The 11,062-nt window shown below is 34.0% G+C and overlaps 1 protein-coding gene across 1 annotated transcript in view; it reads left to right on the top strand.

The window, feature by feature from the left end:
• Positions 1-11,062, top strand: part of ZEB2 (zinc finger E-box binding homeobox 2) — a 122,663-nt gene that overhangs the window by 86,336 nt on the left and 25,265 nt on the right. Inside the window, exon 4 of the mRNA XM_081051845.1 lies at positions 4,810-4,881. Within this exon, the coding sequence (XP_080907971.1) occupies positions 4,810-4,881 (72 nt within the window). The remainder of the gene's footprint in view (positions 1-4,809; positions 4,882-11,062) is intronic.

Raw genomic sequence — 11,062 nt, 5'->3', positions numbered from 1 at the left:
GACAGATTAGGAAGTGATAGTAGTGTTATCACATTACAGCACTGACATCTTAGGAAGGGATTGTGTTTCGATTTTGATGCAAGTTGAATAGGAACTACATTTTAAACACACAACGTGAAGTATTTGCACCACATTTATAATGTGCAAATTATATAGCATGATCAAGATCTGTACTTTCAGGGTAGAAAATGGAAGCAGACATAAAAACTCACAACTAACATAATTTTGAAAGTTTTGTGGAAATTATGTAGTAATACAAACCAAATAGCTGTCAGTTTAATGTAGTTTCAGTGTCTGTCTGACACTTCCTGTTGTAATTCAACCATCTAATCATTCCCCCTTGTTAAGTGTAAATGTGATTTCACACTTTTACCTGGTCAGGTAACTTTCTTATTATTTAACAGGTAAGTGCTTGATAATGATTCCTGCTATTTGGTGGGAATCTCTGGGGATGTAAAAATGGTCCAAAACCAGCTATAATAAAAATAAGGTAATTTATGTGCAAACTAGAACTTCAGATGCCACTGTGCAAATGGAAAAATGTCTTGGTCTAAAATTCACTTAGGCTGGAACATAACTAAAGTGTGAAATGATTAACAAAAGAGAATTAATCTTATTCCGATAAACGCCCTCTGCTCGTCTTTACTCGGTAAGGTGGCCTGCAAAAATTTTTTTAAATGACCCTTCTAATTCACCTTCGTTCTTCCTGAATCTCTCTTCCCAGGACCCAGAGAGAGCTATCACGATTTACCCCACCTTTTTCTCTTATGATATAAATAACTATAGCTTTTTAGTAAATAAGTGAAGTGGTGAGTGGGAAGGGAAATAAGTAAGCACAAGAGTCTACCTATCGCATGACAACTACACTTTAATAAAAAATTAAAATAAAAAAGAATCTCCCTGTATGCATGCTATTGTGATGTCGCAGACTACAAAACACTGAACCTAGGCAGTCGCAGACTACAAAACATTGAACATAGGCAGAGTCATTGTTTTGGTAGACTAGAAGGAGGATGATAAAAGCACTTCCCCTAACTAGAGAAAATTAAATGTGATAAAGAGACTGATGGCAGTTTGAGTATAGTGTATTTGTTCTTCATTTTCCTAACGTACTGTGCCAAGTTTTGTACTCTTTCTGTTTTCAATTTTGCTTTTGGTGAAGGTTTCTCGAATCTCAGCAATCCCACACATAAACATTTATCGTTATATCCATTAAGACTTAAGGTTTTAGATTTTCAACTATGAGGGAGAACTCAGCCAAAGATGCTTGAAAGATAAATACGTTTAATTAGGGGCAGAGGATGATCATTAAAGGAAGTCTGACTGCTGCAGAAGTCATTAACAATCTTAAATGAAATTTTTATTTTTATGATAGCCATTTACATGTATAATAAGAGCCAATGATTCTTGGGAGCAGTGTGACAGAAACAGAGTGTGGCGAGAACTCATGTAAGACATACTATTTAAATGAGCTGGTGTTAGCTATTCATATTTGTTAATGAACTAGATATGCAGGGCTATAAGAATGAATGTTCTGATGCTTTAAATTTTAATATCTAGAAATCAAGGGTAAGGACCAATTACTAGAATTTCCACCCTTAAAGGAATAATTAATAATGATATAACAAATGTACTGCTCGAAACTTCTAAAAAAAAAGTTTAATTTTAAAAAATTAGGATCAATAATTGAAAAACATCCAAAACTGCAACGTCAAGCCCTAGCAGTTTGTGATCATGGCAGCTTCCTGTGTTGGTTATAGCTCATAATTCCAAATATTTTAATACACAATAATCCATATGAATGCATTACAAACCCTTTTATCACCTGTAGTTAATGGTGCCTGTGATACAAACGAACAGAATGTTCTTTGCTCTTACTTTTATGGTAAATAAACCAGGATTTTGGAGTCAAATAATTAAATAAAATGTAAATTCCTAATCTCGTTTGGCTATTTGGACCAAGAAAGTTACCCGGCTATTACCTGTCTAGTTCTAATGATTAGTAGTGATTTATTGTTCTTTTTTTTTTTTTTTATTGTTCCAAAAGTGCTCTGATGTGGTGCCTTGATGTCTAATGAAAAGAAATTGGTCTTAAAACGCTACTCATTGTTTATCCTGACTCTTAGATAACACATTTTTCTTCTGATAAAATATTTTTCTTTTATTGTTCAAAACACACAATATAGACAATAATTCTAATTCTGGTGCTGTTTTATTTAGTAGTGTTTTATCCCTGGTGCCTGGCTGTCTACCATCATACCTCAGCACATAGCTTTACTCTGAGATAAGCCTCTCTCCTTTGCTCTTTCTCCCATGCTTTCTGTAGTTTGTCTGCAGGATGCAGGTTTTGAACTGAAGAGCGTAGTGGAGTTCTTACTGTGCCTTTCCGGTTCCAGCACAATCAAAGTTTTGTGTTTAGAATTGTCCTTGACATTCTTTCGTCCCACAATGGGGTGGACACAGTGTGCTGGAAACCATGACATCATTATCATTGACACAGACTTAAATAAATCACCTGCATCTTGGCTTCTTTCTGCTTATTCAAGGATTCTTCATCTTAAGGAAGAAAGTACTCTTTATTTTTACAAACCTTCATCCCAAGGGTGACTGGAAAACACAAACTTTTACAAGTGTTTTAAAAATAAATATACTATGTGGTTTTAGACACAGTATGCTGAGTCAGAAGTGTCTTGGAAAATGTTTAAGGTTAGGTGTGAGGCAGAAAGACATCCAGGATTGCCATTCATTCAGAGTAGATATTCCTGAACTACATATTATGTCCTTCTGAATATGGATTCACGTGCAACTTAATTAAATAAGCATATACATAGCATTTCAAATGCATACCTGAAAAGTCTAAGTGTTTCATTTTCATAAATTGAGCCTGTGCTTGTTTGTTTTTTTTAAGTTGATGCTCAGTAAATTGAAGCAAAGTACATTTTAGGTAAAAGTGACACCATCTCATTTGCACAATCTTAGGTAAAAGAGGGTTATAACTAAAAAGTTACTACAGAATGCAATGCACACAAAGTGCCAACTACACATTTGTATGCCCAGCATTTAATAATTTGGGAAGCAACCACCTACTGTAACTTCTCTTTATTTTTTCATAAGAAAATGACAATGAGGAAGGAAGTGCAGCAGAAATCTTTAACATTACCACTATTATGCAAAAAAAAAAAAAATGCTGTTAACTGTTTTCCCCTCAGTGACTTGATCTCTCAGATGGAAAACTTATGATACTTCTGACTCTTAGCTACCAGAAATCACATGAGATGAGCGAGGAAGAAAGACACAAAAGCTATATTTATATCTAGTACTGAACTTCTCAGAAATACCTTAATTTAATTCCTTGCAGCAACTGATAAAAATATCTGACGAGGGAGCCTTTCAACCGATCAATTATTACAATTGACAAGACAATATTGCTATGTATTGAACTTCTAAATATTTTATGCAAAATGTCCCTGTGAAAATATTCCTTAAATAAGAGAGAAGTCCAGAGCCAAGAATGAATTTAAAGTGGTTGTACAGTTTAAACAAATATCATTTAAAATTTCTGACTATGATGTTCAGTGGCATTAAATTAGCATCTATATATTTTCCCTTCAGAAGCCCAAGTTTTTCGGCTGTCACCCAAAAATAGATAAGGTGCAGGACACTATTTGAAAAACATATATTTTAATTTTGCTATAACATTTGCTAGAACTTGTTCTACCAAGTAATTCTGACTAAAATGTGATGACCAAAGAATGATTGGATAAATTTGGGAATTCAGAGACCTATTTCTAAAGTTTCTCTTGTTTTAAGTAAAATGATTATCGCAGAGAGCAATTTATCCTGGATCATGTTTGTTTCTCATTAGTATTGTTGTTGTAAAAATACAAATTTTAAAAGTTCATGTTTCATTTATTTGGAGAATTTTTAACTGCCAGCTGCCCTTGTCTGCCCTCTCACATATCCTACAATTTAGTAAGCAGAAAATTCGAGAGTTCTCCTATTTTTCACACTCTCCCTGTTTTAAAATATTGCAATTTTAGAAAATGGACTTTTATCATTTATGAGTCTTCAGCTTTAATGTTACATATTTTCATCTTCATCAGAACATTGAGCTGTTGTTATATCTGTATGGTTTTCCTCAGAAAATGACTATGATTATCCACTGGGGCATAAATAAGGAAGGGAGATAGTTATGGAATGGTAGGGAAAGGAATAAAGAAGGTATGTTTTAGAAGGTTATATAAAACAGTGAAACAGATATTTTCAATACCTCTGGGATGTTTGCCTTATAAACTGGGCATTTCATGTTTTCATAGGTAGAATTAGCTTTCTAAAAAAATATGCTTGCACAGATTAGTGCCATCATAGCTTCTCCAAAGGGGGAAAAGTATAAAAATAAAATAAGAAATTCTGATTTGCCACTAATCATCCAGGGTTACCAGAGGCATAGCAGCTAGTATGCCTCTTCATAAGTACAAATACTTAGTTGCTTTTGACTCTTATTGAAAAAATATTATCTTTCCCCCTGTTTGTCAGTAGCACTGCCATCAGAAGAAAAGCCCTTCGTTTGCCCCAAATAAACACCTCTGTTTTTCACAGCTTGCAGTAACGCTTAAAGTAAATAACTTCTTGTGCAGCTAGCACTATTGGATTCATTCAATTGCCTGAACAAAGCTATTGTTTAGAGGTTTACAACAGGCCTTTTCTCTGTTTCCTTTAAAAGAATCTTCCTTGTTCCTTTGGTTGGCATGCTTAGTATAGTAAGCCTTTTTACAATTTTCAAATGCTAAAGATAATTTTCCCCCACAGAAGAAATGAAGGAAGACTATGACACTATGGGGCCAGAAGCCACAATCCAGGCCACAGTTAACAATGGTACAGGTAAGTTAAGTTTACCACACTAAAATCATGTTGTCCAGTGTCGTGTGGATTTAGTGAGTCAGAGAAAGAAACACTGACCCTTCCATTTGTATCTCCATGACTTAACAAGTAAGTCAGACGTTACAAGTCTCTTGCTTTGTTTCAAATCAGAACTCTATATTTTGGTATTTTATTCATTCTTAAACCCGTCATTTGCCTGGGAAATTTGAGAAAAATGAACTGGATGAATAAATCCTTTCAAAGCATGCGTTTGGCAAATTTCTGGTAGTAATTTTTATTTTAGAAGACTGCACAAATAATTTTAAAATCAGAATATAATATGCCTCTTCTAGCCACCACTTGATACTAGTCATTGAGAATTCAAATGATATGGTATAATTTCAATTGTGAGTTGTTTTTTTTTACAGAAAGATAAACCAAATTTCCGTAAACATTCCTCACAAAAATTGATCATCTGAATTCCGTTTTATTCTATTTTCACTTTAATTCTCAATGTCCTCTAGCCCCTCTAAATAATGTTTTGTAGACAAGTTTTATAAAGATCTGGCAATTTCACTTCTTTTCAATGAAGCTATAAAATGACAGTGGGAAGGTAGTAAGTGATGTTTTGTTTTACTCTGCTACTACTATCGAATGGAGTTTCAGGACAACTGTGTCGGTCCCATGTTCTTTCCCAAAAACTGAACAGCGTCTGCGCTCACACTCTCACGTCACCAGTGCAAATTTACATTGACTCACTATGTTTATCTCTCTCTTCCTGAATCAGGCTCATTATTTTTGGTGTTTCAAACAATCCCTCACTATATAGGTTGGTGCACAAGTGATTGCGGTTTAAAAGGTTAAAAATAATTGCAAAAATTGCAATTATTTTCGCACCAACCTAATATCATTACATATATGCGCATAGTGCCCAGTATAAGGTTATCTTCCAACACACACACACAAAAAAAAATCACATAACTACTTCCACTCGACTCACCAATGGAAAAAGTTTGCAGTTTTATGAACATTTAGAAATGTAAATAATTAAGATGATATTCATATCTCCCTTATGTTGATACACATCATAATAAACTGCTCATGCTGTGCTTCTACTTCGAATGCTCTTATTAATAACTTACAAGGCACTAATTCACTTTCTTGGGTGTAAAATAAGAGAAATAATGAAAAACTATTATAATTTTTCTTTCATTTGAATAATGTCAATTTAAGGTACAAAAATAAAACTGCAGAATATAGGATTATGGAAAAAGTACAGAATTAGGAAACAATAAGGCTGATTTTTAGGTACAGCTCTAGCAATAATTAGATTGTGACCTTGGGCAAGTCAGTTACCCTCTTTGGAGCTCACTTCCTATACCTGAAAAATGAATAGATTGAACTAGTTGCTTCTTAAGAATATTTGTAGTTTTAGTATTCTATATTGCAGGAGTACCCTCGCTATAGAAACAAGACAAAATAACTTCATATAAAAGCATAATAATAAATAGATACCATAAGTTAGACACTTTCTATAATGTCCCAATTCATGAAGTTAAAAATGGCTTCATGTTCCTTTTAAAGATAAATATTAAAGTTAAACTTCAAGCATAAATAAATGCTAATTTATATTAACTTTGTAGGCATTTAAAACGTCACAAAAGTAAATTTATCCCACAAAGTGACAATTTCCTAGCTATTTTACACACTTAAAGTCTAAAGTAAGGTTAATAAAAATTGTTGCTATTCAAAAGATTTAAAAGTCAATTTTGAATTTTACTTAGCTTTAAGATCCCGTTTTCTCATACTGCTTACTATTCCTTACAGTTCATATGTATTCAGTCAATAAATAAATCAATAAGTACTCATCGAGTGCCTTCTATCTATTCACTGTTGTGTGTTTATCTGATGAAAAATGGGTCAGGAAGTCGAAGACATGGTTATTGTTCAATTTGGAAGATGAGACTAACACACAAGAAGAATTTGTGAAAATATGTGATAAATATGCAACATATGGTAGGGACCATAATTATTTCAAATTATAGAACTGGGAGAGATCCCGTGGGGTTGATATTTAGAAGAAGTTTCATGAAGGAGGTAAAATCTGAACTAAGTACCTTTTAAATAGTCATAGAAGAGTGACAAAGGGCTTTCTAGCAGAAGAGGAGTATGTAAGCCAAGGAAGGAAACTGTGATACTTATTCAGAGGATAGTCAGCAAAAGGATTTGGCTTGAATCAGAGGGTCCTAGGAGGCAATTCATGGGAAATGAAGCTGGACATTTAAGTTGAAGCTAGTTGATGGAAAATGTAAAGTATCAAAAGAGTTTGGGCCATATTAAACTACCATGATTTCTATGGGGAAAAACCAGACTTTGAGAGACCAACTGGAAGTCATTGTAGTTATTCAGGTGTGAAATGATAAAAAGCTTTTCTTAGGGTAGTGACAGTGGTGAGATTAGCAACATGATTTCTTAACAACCAATTGATTATCTGGGTGATGGAGTCAAAATGGCTTCAAGATTACACATCTGCATGTTTAGAACATGGCAATACTTGCCATTTCTAGATAGTCTGAAGAAAGATTCAATTTTGGGGAGAAGATTTTGAGCTAGTCTTTAGACACAAGTATTTTTATATAGAAGTTAGACAAATATATAAGAGATTATGAGAATGTCCATTGGAAATGAGGAAATGAAACCCAGGAAGTCAGGCCCGGCTGTAGAGATTTGAGAGTCATGCAAATATATTCAGACAGTATTTAACATCTTGGGACGATGAGACTTACAATTGAGAGTGTATTTATTAAAACAAGTAGAAAGCTGAGGCCAGGGCCTGGTGGGTAAGGAGAAAAGTTAAATTCATTGAAAGAAAAAAAGATTGTAAGAGAGAAAAAAAATTAAACATCCAGAATGTAAAAAAAGAAAATTTCAAAAAGGAGAGAATGGTCAATTCAATCAAAAGATTCAAATAACTACAATTGTGACAGAATGTTGAGCAAAGACACTGGCCTTGGTCATTAAGAATTTACTGCTGATCCTCAGTTTATAACTCTGTTCTTTTAGAGAATAAATACATATCCCTTCCCAACCATAAGCTTATTACTTCTTAGCTCTAGCATCCTTTTAGTTGCTAAATACATGTGGAACGGAAATGAGACATCTTTTCAAGTTGAAATTACTTATTAATGGACCATATCTTTCTCTTCATCCACGTTCTTCTGATAAAGATGCAGCTGACCTTCTCTCGTCATACTAACTTAAATGATATCTTCCTCCAATGAACTCTTATGAATAAATCAGCTAACCTTGCCATAGATGCTGTGGTGTGTTGTTAATGTGTTGTCTTTCCCAAATTACATTGCAAACTCTGAAAGCATGGATTGTTTCTTTGGCTACCACATTGTCTATAAGAGTGCCTTAAAATTAATAGGCTCTCAATAAAAGTCTTTATTAATGGAACTGTTTAATATCAGATAATCAAAGCAGAACCAGCACACATTGGCATAAATTTAAACAAGTTAAATAAATTTTCTGATAAAAGTGTTATTAACTGGCCTAACTTGTCAAGGGGAGACAAGGAAAATATCTCTAATATTTTTCTCTGAATACCCAGCACACAAATTACATTCCTAAATAAAGTAAGGAAAAGACCTCTGAAGTTTTTCCTCAATTCTACAAATCTACAAAATTTTTTTCAAAAATTATATAGTGAAATTTAGCTAACTTTTTATAAATAAAGTAGTCCTTTAGAATCTAAAAGTATCTCCTTCCTAGTATCTTTTGCTGAGTTTGAAGCTATAAGAAGTAGTGGGAAGGTTTAGTTTAATTGAATCACAGAATTCTAAAATTAAAAGTTACGCTGCTGAATGATTCTGTAACTAATTTGATAGTTGAGGAAACTAGTAAAAAATGTCAGATAGCTGGTAGCAGATTTGGGGATAAACTGTAAAGCACCTGACGTATCCTTTTGCCTCGGGAGGTTTTTCTACCACATCTTTGACTCTTACATACTTTATCTAATTAGCCATCAAGTACTATCAATTCTACTGTCACAAATATTGTATATCACTTTTATTTATCATTCATAAATTTCATATCATATCATATCATATCAGTTATTTATCATTCATAAATTAAATCATATCCTAATTTAAATCTTCATCTTTCATTTGAGCTATTACAATATCATGTTAACCAAATCCCCTGTTTTGAATTCCTAAATTTTTAAACACATCCTTCACACTAACAAAGTTAGTTTGAAGTTGTTTTCCTAACTCTTAGGGCAGATGGATAATTGAAACTCATCCCCCCCCCCTGCATTTCACACTCAAACTTGTATGGTTCTCCTTTGTTTTCAGAATGAGTTGGTGTTTGAGTTTGTGTTGGCACCCTAGTCGATCTAATCCCATCTTGCTTTTAATACCACTTCTTAGACTATGCCTCAGCTCTGAAAACCTGTTTACCATTTATACTCCTTTGCCTTTGCTCATGGTTTTCCTTCAACCTAAAAAGCCACTCATTCTTTCCTTGCCTGATGGCATCATACGCACTCTAAAAGGCCATCTCCACCAGGTAGCCATCTTACAATCTCCCACTCAGGATTAACCACTCATTCCTTCTTATATAATTTATTTTATTCTCTCTCATATTATACTTAGTCACCTGCATTGTATGTTTTTCCCTACTAGATTGTAAGCTACTTGAGTGCAGGAGTGGTATGGAGTTTTGGTCACTTTCTCACCACAAATCCTGGAATAATCTAGGTCAGAAAGAGTTTTTGAAGAAATGAGGGAATGAGTGAGAGACAGACAACTGTTGGATTCTCTTTCATCTTTCCAAGTTGACATATTTTTCGACACCTGGCCTAAAATAACTAACTAGACATTTTCATCTCCAATTTTTCTAGTCTCAGGCAGGAAAGACTTAGTTACATTTGATTGGTCTCTAGCTTTCATGTCCTTCTCTATTTTGTCAGTTCACATTCTTCCAATAATCTTTTTCTTATTGTCCAAATTCCCTTAGAATCCTTCACTGCACCTTAATACCTATAGAGCAAAATCCACATTCTTCACTGGTCTTATGTGCCATCCATTTCATACCAACAGTGTTCCATTCTTATCAGACCAAATCCCTTGGTAATATCAAAAAGGAGTAACATTTATACCACCCTGAATCTCTGCCCCTGGTATTCCTTGAGACCCTAATCTCTCTCTCCCTTTCCTCCAGTCATCCAAATTCTACCCATCCTTTAGTTCTTCAGGGCCAGCTCACATCCCATTTCCTTTGTGGTCATCCTTAAACACCTCAAACCACATCAATCTGTACCTTCTCTGAAATCCCACAGCCCTCAGGTGCACAAAACTAATTTTAGCATATTGAGTTGTTCCTCTTATATTGTTTGCACTTATTTCACCTAATTAATTTCATGAAGACAAGAGGTTTCTTCACCTATAAAACTGAGGTAGATGATCATGATATCTACCTCATAGGACTGTTGAGTTAATTAAATATATAATGTGTATAATGGCCTTTCTTGGTAAATGCCCCAAAAATACTTGCTTTAAGAAAAAGGCTATTCCTTGATTGCCTCAAAGCGCCCAGTATACCAGTGAACAGAAATGGTACAGATTTTGACTGGTAAACTGAACGAATGAAGGGATGAATGAATGAATGAATGAATGAATGAAAAAATATTTGGTGGAAATGGACTCTGAGAAGGCAGCCCCAATAGGGAAAACATCCCTCGTGCAGAAAATTAAGTCCAGCATCTTCAGAGAGTGAAACCAGGATTTAGGTTCCCGAAATCAACTTGTTAAAGGCAAGGAACAACAGCCTAAATTATCATTCTTTTCTATAACAAAGTTAGATTTAGCATAGCAAAACTGATTCATAATAACATAAACCTTGCAAACCCTGATTTATATTAATAATTTCTGCATTGCATTTAATGTTTCTACATTTGTTTAAAGCTCTATAAATGAAAGAAGATTGTGTGTTTTAACACATAAGACAAAGAATGCATTTTTACAAAGAACCTTACATCTTTCAGGCATTAATCAGAATTCAAATTCAGAATGAAATTAGTGCATATAGAAGTTATCAGAATGTGTGAAAAAAAAAACATTTTCCAAGAAGATTAGAGAAATGGAAACACTTGGGAGCATTATAAACATGAGTTTGCCTACGTGCTAGTAGTAACAAG

This window comes from Rhinolophus hipposideros (genome assembly GCF_964194185.1).
Source record: "Rhinolophus hipposideros genome assembly, chromosome: 6".
Classification (NCBI taxonomy): domain Eukaryota; kingdom Metazoa; phylum Chordata; class Mammalia; order Chiroptera; family Rhinolophidae; genus Rhinolophus; species Rhinolophus hipposideros.
Note: the sequence above shows the minus strand (reverse complement) of the source record. Positions and strands in the feature narration are given on the sequence as shown.